The 19680-nt window shown below is 37.9% G+C and overlaps 1 protein-coding gene across 1 annotated transcript; it reads left to right on the top strand.

Annotated features, from left to right (window-relative positions):
* On the top strand, positions 8119-10340 carry LOC110392818 (arg8-vasotocin receptor-like). The gene is made up of 2 exons (XM_021385182.1): positions 8119-9031; positions 10072-10340. The coding sequence occupies exons 1-2, from the start codon at positions 8119-8121 to the stop codon at positions 10269-10271; spliced, it is 1113 nt and encodes a 370-aa protein (XP_021240857.1). The 3' UTR covers positions 10272-10340.

Raw genomic sequence — 19680 nt, 5'->3', positions numbered from 1 at the left:
GATTTCCACTATGTCCCTTTCTATTCATTTATATTCTCTGCTACTCACATGCTTCCCACATAAAATAAAGGAACTTGGTTCCCTAAACTGGGGTGTTGGATTCTATTGCTACTTAATATTCCTTACAGTTAGCCTTGATTTCCTGCTCCTCCACAGCCCATAGTGAATGGTCTCTGGCCTTGACTGGGGCCTTTGTGCATTCTAGAAACTTAGCTGCTAAAAATAAGAATGTATTAATCAAATAATTACATAGTAATTATGAATAATGCAGTAGATTACTTAGAGTTTGTAATTCAGACTCACGCTAGAGGTCATATTACAATTCCTTTTCATCCCTCTGTGATTACTATAATAGTTGCTCTGTTATCTTTCAGCATGCAAGAACTGGTAGATGTGAATTTCATTACTGCAGCATCTGGCTGAGGGTATAATTGCGTATGTGTCAGACAAAATTCTTGGCAAGAATGGAAGAGGTCAAAACACACAGTTCTTTTAGGTACTCTGGAATTAATTCACTGTCCTTATTGTTTGCTATTACTTATTCAATGTTGTCTGAGAAACTGACTCATTGCTGTTTACTTTGTCTTTATTTTAAGCATTGAGGTAAGTCTGACCCTTGTACCAGGTCTTGAGGTGTTATGCCCAGTTCCCTCTTAGCATTTGTTCCTGTGTTCAAAAACTCTATTTCTAGTTACTCATCTGTTGAAGGAATACTTTGACATTATTCTTCAAAACCATTCAATCTCTAAGCCAGAACTCCTTCTCCTAAGTTACACATTATTTCACCACTTAGCTCTGCCTGGAGGCTCAGAGAGGCTCCTGTGGGTATCCTTCTCTGTCAGCTGTGTTCCACAGCACTGGTGGCAGATGAACTGGCATGCCATTCAGTATCTTAATGGACTATCCAGACTGCCTGGAATGCTGCAAATTAAAAAGACAAGTTTTGGAAGAAGCTTACATACCTAAATTATGAAGACTGATTTATGTCTCAGTATAAACTATCCTGATGAAAGATATAGAAATACCAGCAAAAGCTCAGCACTGTGCAGTTAAGCACGGTTTATTAAAGTTGCACAAATTTTTACAGTGGCAATGGGAATAAGGTGTTATTTTGAGAATGATCTACAGGATGTGGAAAATAATTCTACCACCATAATTCAACTATGTGAATCTAGAAAACTTAGTCTTCAGGCCAAGTGGGACTCTCACTCCCTGCTGTTAGTAACAGCTCTGAAATCAGAAACATGCACGAAAAATGATGTCAGCACTGGTGAATAATAAAGTTTTAAGTTTACTGGAAAAGGTTAAAAAGTTATTCTCTTGGACACAACATCGTTAGGGATCAAAAAGAGTCACGTAGTAATTTACGTAGACAGCTTTACTGTTCTGTGATGAGTACCTGTAATAATCTAGTTATGAGCCAGAGGGGGCCAATACCTACTGTTTTTCTCCAGCTTTAATGCCTGGGGCTAATTCCTGCTGCACTTAGTTTATGAGAGTCTTGGTCCAAAATATTGCCTAAGAATAATTATAGTAATTTGATGTGTTGCAGTCCAACATTTTGAGTATATAAAGCTGGATTTTTTATGTAGCTATTAATCTTACTGAAGTAACTCCCCCTTCCTTCAAACACACAGTTAGCATACTACTCTGAACATAATTTCACAGAAGGTGAAAGGCGTCTGAGCTGTGTGTGGGGGGAGCAGCTTCTGCACACGCATACCTCTGCACACACGTGCACACAGGTGTGCATACAGAACATAGGCATGTACAACTAAGAGCTTGATCTACTTTGAAGAGTTTAATTTCCACTTTCCATATATAAACATGTTTAGCAGGACAGAAAGTTATTCCATGTTTATTATAATGTTAATTTGAACATTTGAGGTAGTTTAAAGTAGGTCTGGATTGAATATTGATGAGAATTTGAATTGTCCAGACTTACTTTCTAATAGTCTTTTGTGTTTCCCAAGACTTCTGCTTCTTACACAAAACTTCTTTGGGTCTTACTGTGTTGAGACAACAGCGTTAGTAGTTGTCTTTATTGGATGATTATACATGTGCTGCCTGCAATACTATTTTCAGTATTTTTTTTTTCTGTGTCTTTAGTTGGCACCTTGGGTTTAACTGTTGCATTTGAGGCTGCTTTATTTCTAAAGGTTCTCTCTAATAACTTCTAACTATATAGTTTTGGAGTAAATCTTTATTCCTTGTCCAAAGAACCATACACATTAGTATAAATACTGAGTTAGTGGTGGAATTTTTTTTAAGAAACCATAACTGTAGAAAGTTGTACCAGTGCAGCAGCAAAATGGTGGTCGTGATTTTAGTTCAGTAAAAACAACTTACAACAAAGTTGTTTATATGCTGTATCTGGAAATAAGCTGTATTTTAATACTGAAAAAATATGAATCTAAAATATGAAATCTCTATTTCACTAAGTGAAATAATCCATCTGCTAGCAACTATACTACGCCAAAAATGAGTTACATTTTTGGTATTAGTATATATTTATGTTACTTAATGCATCCCCTAGAATGTATTCTCTACCATGACAACAATTTCAATACACTATGTTATTTTTTTTGTCTCCTCTGGAACATATTGCTAACTAAGTGTTTCATATGAAAACATTTTAAGTAAGAAGTCAGTGTTTATACCATGTTCTTGATAACTGAATCTGCATGCTTCTCTTTTTTTATCCTACAGGTTCTAAGGTACATGTTTTCTATGTTTGAAGATTTTTTAAAAAAATAGGATAATATCACCACTAAGGAAAAAATTTTCGATTTCTTCAAAATCCTTTGGAGATGTAGCCAACTATGCAAAAAATTGTTTTTCTTAATTAACTGGTTTTCATTACTTGATGAATTCAGTAGCAATTATCTACTAGCTCTTCAGATCTACAGAATGTCACAAGTAAAAGAGACGGACTCAGGTTTTGTAAGTCAAAAGCAGACAGTAGTGTTTTCTATTTGATCTTTGCTTAAATAGTAAGGTTTTAGAATTTATTTATGCATTCCAAAATAAAAGAATGGAAATGTACTGTCTTCACAAGTTGTATTTAATAACAAGTTGTATCTCATGCCTGTCATGAGATGAAACAACTGATGATTTTTAGAAGTTTTGTTGTTGTTACTGTCAACAGCTGGATAGACATCAGTGATGAATGGTGTCTGCCAGGGATCTCTACTGGGACTGATATTCTTTAATATTTTCATCAGTGACATCAACAGTGAGATCAAGTGCACTTTCAGCAAGTTTGTGGTTGACACCAAGCTGTGGGGTGAGGTCAACATGCCCGAGAGATGGGATGTCATCCAGAGAATCCCAGACAGGTTTAAGCAGTGAGCCCAGGAGAATCTGATGAGGGTCAACAAATCCAAGTGCAAGGTCTTGGATCTGGGTTGTGGCAACCCCACTGTTGAAACAAGCTGGGGAATGAAAGGATATTAAACGGCCCTGCCAAAAAGGATTTGGGACTACTGGTGGATGGTAAGCTGAACATGAGCCAGCAATGTGCTCTTGCAGCCCAGAATGCCGACTGTATCCTGAGTTGCATCAAAAGAAGTGTGGCCAGCAGGGTGAAGGAGGTGACCTTGCCCTTCTACTCTGCACTGGTGAGACCTTGGCTGGAGTACTGTGTCCAGATGTGGAGTCCTCAGTACAGGAGAGACATGGATCTGTTGGAGAGCATCCAGAAGAGGGCCACAAAAATAATCCAAGAGTTGAAACATCTCTCCTATGAGGACAGGCTGAGAGAGCTGGGGCTGTTCAGCATGGAGAAGAGAAGGCTCTGAGGTGACAATTGTGGACTTTCACTATCTAAAGGGGAGTTACAGGAAGGAAGGGGACAGATACTTTAGCAGGGTCTGCTGTGATAGGACGAGGGGAAATGGTTTAAAACTAACACAGGGGAGATTTAGACTAGATATATGGAAAAAAAATTACAATGAGGGTAGTGAGGTGATGGATGCCCCATCCCTGGAGGCATTCAAGTTCAGGTTGGATAGGTATCTGAACAACCTGATCTAGCTGTAGATACCCCTGTTCGCTGCAGGAGAGTTGGACTAGGTGACCTTTAAATGTCCCTTCCAACTCAAACAATTCTATGATTCTAAATAAATCTTGGACAATATCACTAGGGCAACTCAAACAGTACTCAATACCTATGTCTAAGCCCTGAAGTGAAGGCTTGATTTCTATTTATTTATCTATTTATTTTGGATGTGATGAGAATTGAGATACATCTCACATGTAATCCATAGGTCAGGAGAAATAGTTATTCCCCTTTACTCAGAGCTCTTTATGCTGTGTCTGGGGTGCTGCCACCAGTTTCGAAGTCCCCATACAGGAAATATGTTGATGATCTTAAGGGAGCTTGGCATAGGGCCATGGAGGTGTTCAGAGGGCTGGAAGATTTAAAAAAGTATAGATAGTGAGCAAATCAGGTCTAATCAGATGCTAGGAATGCTGCTTTTGTGCAGCACTGGAGAGATCTTCCCTTAGCATCCTGTCTGTTAAGAGGTTCCCCCTTCCTCCCATGTCATGGAGCCTCTTATTTTGTGAAGCAATCATATATCTTCTCACAGGGTGTAATGTCATCTGCATCATAACATTCACGAGCACAGAGCACAGGATTTAAGTGTAAGGCCCAGTAGAGCAGAGACGGCCTGTTCAAGATCCCTAACTCCTCGAATATAGTATCTTCTGCAGGGCTCCTGGTGCAACGTGTTCAGCTTGGAGGAGAGAAGGCTTTCAGAAGGCCTAGTAGAGTCTTGCTAGTACCCATAGGGAGGCTCAGTGTGAGGCTGGAGCCAGCTTCTTCACTGAGGTTGTGGAAGAAACCTGAGAGACATGGGTCAGAAGCAGGGGAGGTTCTGGTGGCACAGAAGGAAAGCTTTTCCACTATGACAATTAGTAGGTACTTGGAACAGATAACCCAGGAGCGTTGTGGGATCTCTGCTTTTGGAGGTTTTCAAAGTGTGGCTGGACAAACACAAAGTAAACTGGTCTGAATCCACTGCTGACCCTGGTTTCAGCAGGAGATTGGAAAAGAGGCCCTCACTGAATGACCATGTGATTGCAATTCTAAGCAGACACATAAATTTAGGTGTCTTAATCTGTGAGCTGAATCTCTCCCTACCAGCTACCTCACAAACATTAGATGAGAACCCACACTGAGAAATTCAGCACATGTTAATTACAATGTGCCTTCCCACTCTACTGAAAGTAAATAATTTATGGAAAGAATTTAACTTGGACAGATGTGGCTGGGAATGAAAGAAAGCTGGGCAAGAGGAGAAAGAACTATCAGAGTAAAAGAACAGCTAAGACTGCTTAAATATTTTCATCTGCTATTCTGTTTTTCTTTTCTCAGACAGTTATATTCCCAGAGTGGAATCGATTTCAGTATAACATTATCCTAAATGTCAGCTAGCATGGATGAAAAAGCTGGAAAGGGCGCGATAATAAAGTTGTGAAACCATTAACGTATATTGAACTAATTATAAGCAAGATGGAGCAGAGTCTTACATCACTAGGACAATTTGTACAAGTAGATCCCCTCCCCTTCTATAAACCCGACAAAGGTTATGTGTTACAGTGTGCTTGCCCTTCAGCCTGTGTCCACATGCTGGGTCTGACACCTATTACAGCATTTGTGCTGCCCAGGCTCTGGGTGCTGAGGCTACACTTAAACATCCAAAGATCTGTGCATTTCCAGGGTTCTTGCTGTCCTAGGTGTAGGTGAAAATGCATGTTTGCTCAAAATACGTCTACTTGTACATGATGCATTGTGAAAATCATACAAATATGATTATGGTATTACATTCTGATTAGTCTTCCAATACTATCCCAGAAATGACTTGTGTTTCATAATCTAGTATTTTTAGAGATAATTCCTTGATCATCTTTCAGATCACAAAGTGTAAATTTATCTTCCTTACCTAACCCTGGACTTTGTCTTCTATTCATCATGTTAATGTTTCAATCCACTTAGTTCTAACACTGCCTAGATGTAGGTGTTTACTCAGCCTGCTAGAAGAACAAAGAACATGCCTGAGTTTTTGTTAACTCATGCAGTGAGGTTGTCAGGGTAAATGATTTTGTAGCACACACCTGAAATTTTGTCTTCACCTGAAGGCAGAGTTGAAGATCAGCCAGCCTGTTCTGCAGCAGAGTGTTTGCAACCAGAAGAATTGCCTGACATTCTCAGACTGTGGTCAATTCATTTATTCTCCTGAAAGTTACTAAGTGAAGTGTAAAGGTGAAAGCATTTTGTCCCTTATTGTCTTGTCATGCTGCATCTCATTACTTGGGATGGATTATAGACTGAGTGGAAAATAAAAAGGAGCAACCTTTGGAATCTGAGTTTTTTACAGACAGCCTTCCAGTTAGGAAAAAATTATCAGGTATATTAGATTAAGTGGTTATGATTCATAGTCTTTGCAACACGATCATAGAGAGAAGCTGTTAGAGACTCAGGCAGCTGCAGCAGTGTTCAGACAAATCTGGGCTAAGGATACTAATAGCTGCTGTCAGTGGCAGAATTTACTGAGGTTGTTCTTCTTGTCTTTTGTCTGCTCTCATAAGCTTACCCTTGCTTGAGGTATTAATGTCAGTCCCGTGGTGGGATGGAAGGGGAAAAGAGATGGAGCGAAAAGAAGTGGCACTGTGTCTACAAACCTTTGGAGTCTCTCAGCATCCTTTTTATGCATTTTGCCCTACCCCTGTCTGTTGATGAAAACATTCAGTGCCAAGGAGACATAAATCTGTTCACATGACTCCTCAGCTGCTTTTATAACATAGTCTTGATCACAAGGATAAATCAGTATAGAGGTACTATAGTGTGAATGTATAGTGTGCTATTCATGTAGCATGGACAGAATTATAACCTAATCAGTTACCTCCTCAGAAGAACTTCAAATTACCACTCTTCTGACCTTATCCAAAAGGATATGAGTGCTCTGTCTTCAGACAACTTTGCATACAAATATGTGTTACCTTTCATGTTGAATTAATTCTTTTTTTCAAATCCATCTTTTTGAGATTGAGAGGACAGACTGAAGGAGAACAAATGAAATTAAATCAATATTGTTATTCTTATCTGCCACTACCAATATGCAAAAGTTACACTGAAAGAACAATGACACTCTTATGGTTGTGATACCACTCGCTGCACAAAAATAAAAAGAATTAGGTAGTGAAAAAATGACCTCTCAGCCTTTAGCACTGTTGTTGAATAGAATCCCTAGAAAAGTATTTTATTTTAAAGACCTTTTACTCAGTTGAATTTTCCACTGAATTTTCACTTCTTTTCCAATTAAATTCTCAGTAGACTCACGGTCCCATTGAAGTAATTTATTTTACATGTGTTATTTTTTATTTTACTGAGAAAAAAAAATCTAAAACTCGAGTTCTTCTTGAAATAAAAGCATTATTTTTGGGGCAGTTAAGACATTTTTTTCCCTTTCAGAATAAGGTGACTCAAGCAAACAAAACAAAACAAAACAAACCACTCTGGAAAAATGTATTTATTTGTCTCTGCTGCATTTAGGATGTGATCGTGTCCCAGGAGCCCAGGGGATTGCAGTTATGATGCATCTGAGATCAGGGGCCTAACTTTCCATCTACGTACAAACATTCCTTCTGATTAAGCTGAAGCACACACTTCTGCATTGCATAAAAAAAACATTTGAACGCACTCCCAAGAGTAATATCATTTAAGCATGATTTTGGCCACAGCTATTTACAAGTTAAGCTTTTGACTGAAGTGAGTAATTTAATTATGTAGAGCCTGTGAAGTTCTCCCTTTATTTATGTCTTTCGCCCACTTGTGTGGCTTGCGCTGCTATTGGCTCGGGTGCCGGCAGCCTACTCGATGACTCTGGAGTTACATAAGCTCCACTCAGAGCCTATATAAAGCCTTTTTGCACTCCAGCAAGAGGCAGAATTTCATTGAGACACAGGTCCACTGCTTTAGTTTGCACAAGCAGGAGGAGATTTGTTTGAAGATATCCTGAAACCTGAACCCGTGCTGGTTTATTGCTGGCTGGCACTTCACAGCTTTCATCCTGAGTCGCAAGTAGCAGCTACTGGGAGTAACTTCTGAGCACTATGAAGAATTTTTCATTTCCTATGCAGGATAGCACACATCAGACTAAAAGTCCTCCTCACAGATTCCCGAGTTTGACAAATAATTCAGATCCTGTTGGAAGACCGGAAAGAGATGAGCAATTAGCTCAAGTAGAGATTGCTGTACTGGGGGTGATATTTCTGACAGCGTCTGTGGGCAATTTTATTCTCATTCTGGTGCTGTGGAGAAGAAGAAAGAAGCTCTCTAGGATGTATGTATTCATGCTGCACCTCAGCGTAGCTGACTTAGTGGTAGCTTTTTTTCAAGTGCTGCCTCAACTCATATGGGATATTACAGATATTTTCATAGGGCCAGATTTCTTGTGCAGAATTATCAAGTATCTGCAATTGCTAGGCATGTTTGCCTCTACTTATATGATAGTGGTCATGACAGTGGACAGATATCAAGCAGTTTGCTACCCTATGGTCACTTTCCAAAAGAAGAGAGCTCTGTGGAACATTCCCATTTGCACCAGCTGGTGTATATCCTTGATTCTTAGCCTACCACAGGTATTTATTTTTTCTAAGACTGAAATATCTCCCGGTATCTTTGAATGTTGGGCTGAATTTATTCAACCATGGGGCCCAAAGGCATACGTGACTTGGATTTTTATAGTCATATTCTTCATTCCCTCGACCATCCTCATCATATGCCAGGTTAAGATTTGCAAAATAATCAAAAGAAATATATACGTGAAAAAACAGAATGAATATGAAGTAACGAATCAGAAGCAAGTCCTGCCATCCCGAGCCAGCAGTGTGAACTGCATTTCAAAGGCTATGATCAAGACTGTAAAAATGACAGTGGTGACAGTTGTTGCATATGTTCTCTGTTGGTCACCATTCTTCATTGCACAGCTGTGGTCTGTGTGGTTCCCCAGTGGCATCACTGAAGGTAAGAAACTCTCCATCCTTTTTAATAGCTTCATGGCAGACTAGCCCATTGCTATGTTGCTTCATATGTGGACTTTGCTTTTGTGTAAAAGTTGTGATAGCATTTGAGCATGATTTATGTATTGTTTACCTACTATGCTGATTTACATACAGAGAACTTCACATATTATGTGATGTAAGCAGATATTTTTGTGTGTGTGTTTTGAGTGATGAACAATTCAAAGAATAATAAACAGCACAGTGAAAGTCATGGTCTGACAGGGCTTCAGTTCAGACTTTTAGAGGTTTTGGATACCATAGCATTTTGGGCTCTCGAGGTGAAAAGAAATAGTTAATTATTCAGAGTAATAAAATAAGCATTTCTTAGTGTATGGAGCAATGGTGTTATAAGAAATCTTATTTTTAACTTTAATATTGAAATTATTTTGATGAAATGTCTGTTACACTATAAAAAGTTGTGAAACAGCTCTTTATAAAGCAAAAAAGCAAGCATAGCAGAGATATCAAAGAGCACTATGCTGAAACAGGATTAATCTTGTCAGACTTTTACTATTGCCTCTTTGTGAAAGGCAGACTCTGTATGTGACTTTATTTAAGTTCACCTATTGAAAACTCAAAGACATATACACATAAAATAGATACATAGATTTTAAAAAAACTGATCTTTGAGAATTCTTTCTAACTGTGTGATTCGAGTGTTACTCTACATGTATTTACATCAATATCTATATCTCTGTCTCTACCTGTATAGCAGATTAGCTATTGATGTTAAATTTAAAGCAGCTACACCAAACGAAGAGCTCTAAGGAACTATTTAACTCTGAAAAGCATACCGTATGCTTTGTAACTCATACAATCATAAACTACATAGAATGTATGAGGATTTCCCAGTATTACTGTAATTTTAAGATATGAATAGGTACACCAGAAAGCATCAAGCAAAGAAAATGTTACTTACTTGTATGAATGTACAATTCTGTGATTCTGTGGTTCTGCGAATGCTTTATTTACTCTGTTACTCCTTTAACTATTTCTTTCCAGGTTCAGCATTCACCATTATCATGCTTCTCGGCAATTTAAATAGTTGCACCAACCCATGGATTTACATGTATTTTTGTGGCCACATTCCATATTGCACAAATAAGCAGCTGGAGAACACATCAGCTCAAGAGGAGTCAGTGGTCACAGGAAGCATTCATCTTGTAGACAGAGACCCCGAGGAAAACAGTACTTATGCATAAATGTTGAATGTTATTTGTTACTCTGTTACATTTGCTATGTTCATGAGACATATCAATATTTTGTACTGAAGCTGGAAACCTGTCCTTTGTTGTTAAAAGTATATTTTTCTGTAGTTCTGTAGCATATGCAGAAGTTTCTCCATTGTGCAAGCTTGACTCAATACTTCCATCATCACTGTTTTATCAAAATGAATTCCTGTATTGATTGACAAAGATACAAAAAGTCAACTTGGATATTTTGTGTCTTACACTACTTCTGTGATTCTGGATCTCTAACAAGTAAATTTTACAGCCGGCCCAACAAACTGGGAGAAAGTTGGAAAAGAATCGGACATAATTAGATTTAAATATGTGCTTAAACTGAACTTTGAATTGGTTGTGAGTCTAATGTGCTTGGGGGACAGTTTGACAAATCTTGAGAAGGCAGCAGAAAGTCAGAAAAATCAGTTGCCAGCTGTAATGAGTACCTGTTTTGTATTCACTCTTTCTGCACATTTATAAAATGGTGAGCAGCTTTTGTCCTCTTGTGGAAAGCAACTCAGTGTCCTTGTGGCTGAGAACACCTATTTCGGTTTCAAATGCACTTCAGCGACATTCCAGGTTTGTGGCTTCCTATTACATAGCCATCAATATAGGATGTGATCTTCCCTGCCTTCCTTGTTGAGTGAAACTCTCGACACTTATACACACATATACATGCCTTAAATAGAAACTACTGCCATGGGTGTACACTTCTATTTGGTACTCTGTGTAGTTTTGTGCAGGTTGTATTCAAACCCATTTGTTCTGGTATGTGATTTACTGACAGTGTGCTAGAACCTATTCAGGTTCAAATTCAATCATTTCACCTTTATGGTAAAAATAAATTTGCATCTCTTTCTTTCAAAACTCCATTTGGTTTCTAGTGTGTGGCTTTTTTGTTCAGGAAGCTATTCTCCTTTCAGTGTCTAAATTCTAATTAGAGCAGCACGGAAGGAATATTAGCAAAGCTCTTTCAGGTGAGAACAGAGCTGCATTTGCAGAGATTCTTGGCAATGCTTGCACACCATTTGCCTACATTATATCAGTGTTTTGTCATTGCTATTCATGCTTCATTTTATGAGTGCTAGCTATCTCAAATTTCAATGGAAAAGATATGACTGTTTTTCAAATAGCCTTTAAGTTGCACCAAAAGTAATTCTGAGTAAATACTGCTTGAATAGTTATACTTCGGGTTTGTATGTGCTGATACTGAATATTCTACCATTTCCATTCCCTGTGTAGTTAGAGCAGACAGGGTTCTAACCAAATATCGCTGTTCCTTTAGGTGGGAGAAGCCAGTGCTCCAGTCCAACTGTCTAGAATAAGGTTCCAGCAAGAAGGAAGAGAAAGAAGCTGGGTGAAGATAGTGCCAGAGCTAGGCAGGAATGGGATGACTCTGTAAAATGACTCTCCTAACTGCATTTGGTTTTTTTTGTTGTTTTTTTTTCTACTTTTTTTCCCCCATCCCTCTCTTTGATTAGTGGTTACTCATTCTACCCCTATACATATTCAAAGTAAGAGAAATTATTAACTTAAACGACAATGTCCTTATTTGGAGTATGAAGATCCAAGATGTAATCTGTACTACCAATAGGATATTTGTTGTATAAATCCACTCAGGTTCTAGAACTTTCTTTCAAACAAGCTCTCAGTCAAGTTCTCCCATTTGACTTAATCCACGGATTAAAGTTTTTTTCTGTCCTTCTGGTTCCTTTGATTACAGTGAGTTACATAGTAAAATATGCAGTGTTAAAGGGAGGCGTAAGTAGAAAGGCTTCAGAAAATTACCTGTGAGATGGTACTACTGGATTTGCAGAAGAACATATTGAAAGACTCAAAAAGTATACATATTCCAGGAAAACAGATACTCAGATTATTGCAAATGGACATCCAGATCTATAGCTGACATTAGTCACAGTACTGTCCAGAGACTGAAGTGGAGACATTTGATGTTACATCAGCTGCTCTGGCCTCTGATTTTTAAAAAATGTAACTTCTACTGCTTATGTTTCTGCATTGCTCATATGTTTGCTTCTTCATAAATAATTCGGCAGAGCTTGATTTCTCAGATAACAGTCGCTCAATGTGTTCTACAAAAGTCTTAGAGCAGTATGAAGTGTCAGAGTTTCAGATACTTTGGTCATGTAGTGAATGAAATGCCACACCTGCTTGAAAAAAAGAGTTCACTGTCTGTAATGTTATAAAACAGTGATATTTTATGTTCTCAAGTGCTTTCTTTCTCATTTTTTCCCTGAGGATCAGTCCTGCTGCTACAAAGAAAAATAAAGAGTCTGTACTACCATGTCAAACTACAGGCTATGAACATTTCTACTTTTGTTCCATCAGGAGGTATTTGAACAGCAGGTGTTCCTCCTAATTTTTTTTCAAGCAAATGAATTGGCTTGCATATTGCAGATCCAGGTCATCATCCCCTCAGCCCGTTCATCGATACTTCGGGGAACATAAACCAAAATGAACTCCGCATGGGAAGGGCCCTCAGAGGATGCAGGCTGCCTGCATGGCTTGCCCTGTGCGCCCCATGGGTATCACTTAACTCTGACAGACACACTCAGTGGGGAGTTTGATTTTGGCTGACAATTTTCTGACAAAAAATTTCAAATGATGTAAAAAAGATACTGATAACTTTTTTTCTTCTGGTTCAGTGTTCTTAACAGGACTTTCCTTATTTTTTAAGAAAAAGAGATTTAAAAATATAACAAATTTTTTCCTTCTGCAAGTTTTGGACTTTAATTTTCTTGATTGTTATAGTTTGAATATCTTGTGCCCTCATTATCCTCTGTACTTTGATTCTTTAGTTGGACTGTATCTTTCCGAATTCACTGTCGCTTTGATTTCCAGTAGGCATTACAGTGTCTCATTAAGAGCAATGATTCTGAGACATCCCTGTTGTCTGGCCAGGGTGTTTAATCCGTACAGGAGAATCAGCAACTTGAATATACAAGTCCCTGGAGGTACTGTGGAAGCACACACAAATGAAGAAATCCAGTGATCAGATGAAAGCCTTCATCAATGCTTAGATTTTGATTTCTCACAGCAATTAATTCCTGAGAAGGAAAATGCAGTTTGCAAGTTCATGCATAAAGTGAACAGCTATGTTGCAGATATTGGCAGTGCAGCATAGCTACTGGGTATCTGGCTTTGCTTGTTGCTGGTTTTTTTTTTTTTTTGTTTCTTATTTATTTATTTATTTATTTTTATTCAGGTTTTATTACCATTTAGGAAAGACAGATTTTGGTAAGTTCTTTCCTAAAAATTATCTTTTTGGTTTTTTTTTTGTGATACAGGTTATAAGAATCTAAGATATTGTGATCTGTCAATTCTGTGTGTGTTTGTTATGAGAAAAACAAACAAACAAACAAACAACAAATGGAGATAAAAGGAAAAACCCACACATTTTGCAGTCTTCTCAGTATGTTCTGAAAATTCTGTTATTTTACAGAACCACTGCTGCTTTTTCATAGCTAACTTCATCTCAGATAATTGTAATGGTGAATACTGAAGCCAGAAGTTCGGGATGTTAATATTTACCTTTAATCTTTCAGTGAAAAGATACTGACGAGTTTTAAAGATGGTGCCTTACCAATATCCTGCCGGTTTCACTTTGATTGCTGACAATTACTGATTATCAGGTCAAATAAACTGCTCCTGTCTCTGTATGAGTGGAGGAAGACTGGAAGCATAATGTGCAGATCCAAACGAGCTGGCAATGTGTTATGTGAGGCAGATGTGGCATGCAGACATGGCTGCGCTGTCTAGCTCCCCAACACATTGGCAGGATAAAAGTCTCCTCAAGAGTATGCAGAAGTTAGCTATTCTTGGCTGAAGAGTATCATAATCAGACAAAGGCAAAGGAAGGTGATCCAGCTATTCAGTTCTTGAAGTAAAATGCAATTTGGTTTGGATTACTTAAAAAAAAAAAAAAAAAAAGCCCTTTTTTTTGTCTTCCTAAGTCAAGGATTTGGCCCTGCGTAGTCTGGGCCATGTACAGGAAGCATGCACGATTGTAAACCAGATGATTTATATACACAACAAAACAGTATTGCAAATGAGAAAAAATGGGTATTGTATAGCAGTAAGGAGGTTATGAATCATTTATTTGCTACTGTATTGGCCAATCTGTATAGACCTGAACTGAAGACAAATTGAACTTTTAAGAAAATCAGAAGTAAAACCTCATGTAATTTCTGCTCCCACATCAAAACTCCTGCTGCCATCCTAAAACCCACCTCCCCTGTCCAGTGTGTTCCAAAAACAGACTCCACTCTGCCCTTGAAGCTCTAGGCAGAGCCTCATGATCTGCAGTACTGTGCCTGTACTCTGCCCACCCTAGTCTCTTGCAAAGTTGCCCCACGCTGTCTTCACTTGACCTCTCTGAAATAAAAGTATAACAGCTGTGTCTTATTCCTGGGCTTAAAGAAGGCTCCTATTATTGCCATGTGAGGAATTTCTTGGGGTCTGCTCACTAAGAAAGCAAATTCTGGGTATCTGTACAATCCCTCTGTAAAATCTGTACACATTTGCGTTTCTACAGGAACAAAAAAAAGAAAGGGTTTTGAGTGAAACTAAGAAGGCCATACCCATACCCTTCTGATTTCTTTTTTGCCGGCACAGCGGGCCAAAGTAGATACCTTCAAACATTAAATAATGGTAACTAATTAAATCAATTAATTAATTAGTATCATGCAGTCCATAATGTACTTTGGAGGTGATGAAACTCTAACCAAAGTCTTCTTAAGTGTCTATCCAGATGTTGCCCTAGAGACGCAGTGCAAACCGATATTGTAGTTATAAAATGCTTTTTATATCATGGCTGGCACTCTGAAAGTTCTTCAGAATCAGGAAATTATTTTTCTTGCACCCCTTTTACTATACTCACCCAAACTTACGATTAATTTTTAAAATTGTAAATTACTTGTATTCCAGCAGCAAATCTGAATTCTGATGCAACAACACAGGAATCAGTAGCACCTTGTGGAGGAAGCACTTCAACACAGTTTGGGAAATAAATTTTGGAAAAAAAACATTTGACCCTGAAGATCTATGGAAATTATGTCTGTGGAATTGGATGCAGCTAGTGACAAGATACATCACTTTACAACCCAGTAACCACTTGTCAAGAGAATTGATGTGGTAACAGAGTTAAAAAAAGTTATGAGAAAAGTCTGATGTTATTGCTGTTGTTTTCATCATCACTGTCTCGTAGTTGTCGTCGTCATTGTCGTCATCATCATCATTACTATTATATAAATAAAACCAACACATAACCTACATTCACTTTTAAATAAAATACAAACTTGGCAGAGTATAACATACAGAGAACAGTTCTGGAGCTGAAATAACATAAAAAGCATGATTTCAATCACAAATGCCACTTTTATTTCTGATGTTGCTACTTTATTTAGATAACAAATATAGATACTCAATTTTGTTCCAAGATTAATGTTCTATCCATTGAATTCCATGAAGTTACCCAAATAAAAACATCACAAAACATAAAAAATTACTTTCCTTTCTATGTACTTAGTCATGTATACATTAAACCAAATTGTTACTTTAAGATGCTGTTCTTGTATTCCTGGTTTATTCTTGAGTTCAGTTATTACCTATATCATTAACTTTGAAGAGAGACTAAGAATAAATTATCTGGTAGCTATCACAGTATACTAGAAATGTGTGCCCATGTCTCTAAATGTGTTAATGGATGTCTGGCCTCAAATGATATAATGCTGAGTGGCTCCAGCTTTTGACTTACTGATGGGAAAAATTGCAGTTCATCATTGAGAATACAAGCCTTCTGGCAAGAAGTCATGATGTGAACATGCTGCTTATTGATACATTTAATACAAATTCCAGTCTGTTGGTAATGTGATTCATATTGTTGATCCTCTGTTGAACAAGACTGATGAAATCTCATGTTCTGAGATGTCATGTGTTCAGCTGTATCTATCTGTTCACAAAAAATGATAGCAAAACCTCAGGAAAGAAATCCTCATTTTCTTCTCAGCACCTGGGTATCTTGGAGTTTAATGCATTTGCTGTAAAAAGAAGAGATTAAAAACTCCTCTGTAGCATCTGGGCTTGATGTGTTTTTCCATTCCCACAGAGCAGTAATACTGGATTGCATCATACACACACGGAGACTGTATTAAAGGAATGAGATGATGGAAAGTCAAACACTTAGAGCTCCAGAAGTGCCTGAATGTCAGTATACTTGGGCTTAATACACCACTTAATCACATGGAGCTGCCATCGGGCAGCTAGGCTGCTCCTATAGGCCATGGATGGAGCATGCACAGCATGAAGAACTTCCCTGGCATTTCCCCCCAGTGGAGATTTATGGAGACCAAATAGGAGTAAGATGTAATACAAAAGTCCCCTCAGCATGCACTGAAATTATATGTGCACTAAAGGTGCACACTGGGTGGCTGAAGCACGTTGTTTTTATTTAGACTGCCAACAGTGACAAAAACAGATGACTGGAAATAGACCACATGTTACTAGCAAGGATGTTTGCCTGTAGACATGCACACAAATAGGCCAAGTGGCCACACATTGTCTCAGGGAATGTTTGTATTAAAAGCACCAACACAAGCATATCCTTAGGTATTTCTTGTGCTTTTCTTTTTTTTTTTTTCGTGAAACAAAACACCAAATATGTGACAAAACAAAGCAAATGACAAACACACTGGAAGTTGATTCCGTTTTTTAGCATATAAGGATGTCCTACTAAGGTGTGCTTTTTCACTTCTCCACCTCCTCCTCTCCTTCATTCTGTGGGACTACAAAGAGGAAATGGCACAGCCTTGCATCTCTGGTTCTGGGTTTGTTAGATTCTGAACTTCAAAATATTTTCAGGCAGTGAAAGAGTGACAGAGGCTCTTTTGGTCTTCATTTTGCCAACAGATCATAAAGAAAGCACATCTAAGCACAAAAATATCAATGCAGAGTGTTTGTAGAGGAAGTCAGTGTTGTGCTTTGCATTTGGAAAGTCTAAATGCACTCAAATTACCAATGGCAAGAAATAGGAATGTAGTACCAGGACAAGAAGCGGTTTTAAGTTGACGGGGGGAAGATTTAGGTTGGATATCAGGGGGAAGTTCTTTACCAAGAGAGTTGTGAGGTGCTGGAATGGGCTGCCCAGACCCTGTGGATGCCCTGTCCCTGGAGGAGTTCAAGGCCAGGTTGGATGGGGCGCTGGGCAGCCTGGTCTAGTATTAGATGTGGAGGTTGGTGGCCCCGCCTGCGGCAGAGGGGTTAGATCTTGATGATCCTTGAGGTCCCTTTCAACCCAAGCCATTCTATGATTCTATAATTCTAGTACAAGCACCTCCCTGATATGTACTCAAAACGTTTTTTCAACTGTTGCTGTCTTCATCTTTTGACTCATTTTTGCCACAGTGCCACCTTTGTCTGACACTTATATTAGAAGCTCCCTAATGATTCTGTGATAGAAGAGGGGTACTGTGTGATAGATTTTGTTCTGCTGAGAATGAGGCAATTAAGCTCATCTTACTCGCAATTTAAGCAAGGACTCTCTCTAAGACACAAGTGTGGAATTTTCTTTTTAATTACCCTGGGAATTCATAAAAAATACATTTTAAGTCACTGAAATGCAGGAACCAGACTGGCTGAAGATTTGCCTTATGTGTTAATTCAGTAGATTCAGATTTTCCTTTAATAAAGATTCTTTTATATAAATCAAAGCAGATGAGAGGAATATCATAAATGTAAAATGAGGGCAGTCCGACCGAATTTTAAACTGTGTTGAGGCTGAATGAATAAATTTATTGATACAAAACAAAGAGTTAACTCAAGATTTTGATCAGAAGAAATACAATATTTAATGTGCATTATATGTAAAATATATGGAGACATAAAAGGACTTCCCCTAGAATGCTACTGAATAGGGATGTATATTTCTAATGTAAATCTACCAGTCTGTAACTAAAAAAAATTAATGTAAAAATAGGTGCCTTTATATGTTAAAATGCATAAGTTGTAACATTGATTTTTTTCTGTACTGGTCTCCAGGGCTAAAATATTGCCACTGTCCTCAGGTTGAGAAATCAGCTAATTACAAGTCCATATATGCATTTATGTCTTAGATGGAGAGGTGGATTCAGACAAAAAATTGAGAACTGAACTGCATTCAAATTGTTCATCAACCTCCCTCATCTGTAAGAGAAAGAAATTGTGCAAACATTATCATTTATCCCAGGAATTTCAAAATTTCTGTTAACACTGAACACAATGGAAATTATTCTAAGTATGCTATGGAGCTAGAAGAAAAAGTAACAGTATAATAGGATAGAATCATCATTTTATTTACCTTCAAAATTAATGCATTAGCACTATATCCTTTACATTATTATCAAAAGATGGTTTACCTTGTAATAATGAGAATGGGGAAATAGAAATACCTTAAAAAAATTCTTTTAAACTCTGCTACTTTAAATTCCACCTTCACAGAATGCCTCCGAACTCTAAAAATTTGTAAGTTAGTTTTATTAATTCAAGTTATTTCAAAATGTTGCACTCTGGTATAAATGGTAATGCAGATTATTCAGATGAGTGCTCATTACTGGCACCAGCCTTCACAATTGACTATACTCCTCAAGGCATGCTGTGCCATCAGAATTTGAATGATCACCAAGAGATGAAAATGCTTAGTGTATGGTGTGATGGACAAGTTAAATCGGAGAACTGGCCTTATTTCAGAAGAAAAACTATGAAACCAAACCCTTTAAGCTGAATCAAAGTATGAAACAATTATTATTTTTTTTACAGTTTTTGACAAACAAATTCTGCATTTAACATAAAGGTAAGTTGGAGGAGTTTCTTGTAAAGCTTCTTCAAGTCCAATGTTATTTTGGACTAGACTGTGTGGTATAAGTCTCAAAAATCCAATACAGTAAAAAAAGTATTGTTGCTGAATCACAGGACGTTCCCATCTACAAGTTTATCATGTCTTTGTTTTAAGTTGAGGTTTGGCAAAAGAGTACTCACATGAAGACCTGTGGTTTCCTTTGTGATCTGGGAGGAAATGGGAACATTTCTGCTATTATTAATTAGTATTTAAACTGTATTTAGAAGCACATTAATATGTCACATGCGCGGTCTTTACCATTTCCATGCCATACAATGTCAATGCAACTCTCATGTACTGTCAGATTTTTCATTGCTGCATAATTGAGTGCCGCATTTGCAGCCTGTCTTGGTACCAAACAAATACATTTACAGAAGCATAGACTGTAGAGAACAGTTAGTTACTAAGCATTCTTTCTGCAACACATTTATTGTGGAAAAATAGACTGCAGCAGACAAATGAAAATATAGGTTTGAGGGTCAGTGAATGATGCCAATTTGT

This window comes from Numida meleagris, chromosome 1 (assembly GCF_002078875.1).
Source record: "Numida meleagris isolate 19003 breed g44 Domestic line chromosome 1, NumMel1.0, whole genome shotgun sequence".
Lineage (NCBI taxonomy): Eukaryota > Metazoa > Chordata > Aves > Galliformes > Numididae > Numida > Numida meleagris.
The sequence above is the reverse complement of the archived record's forward strand: the minus strand, read 5'-3'. Positions and strand labels throughout refer to the sequence as shown.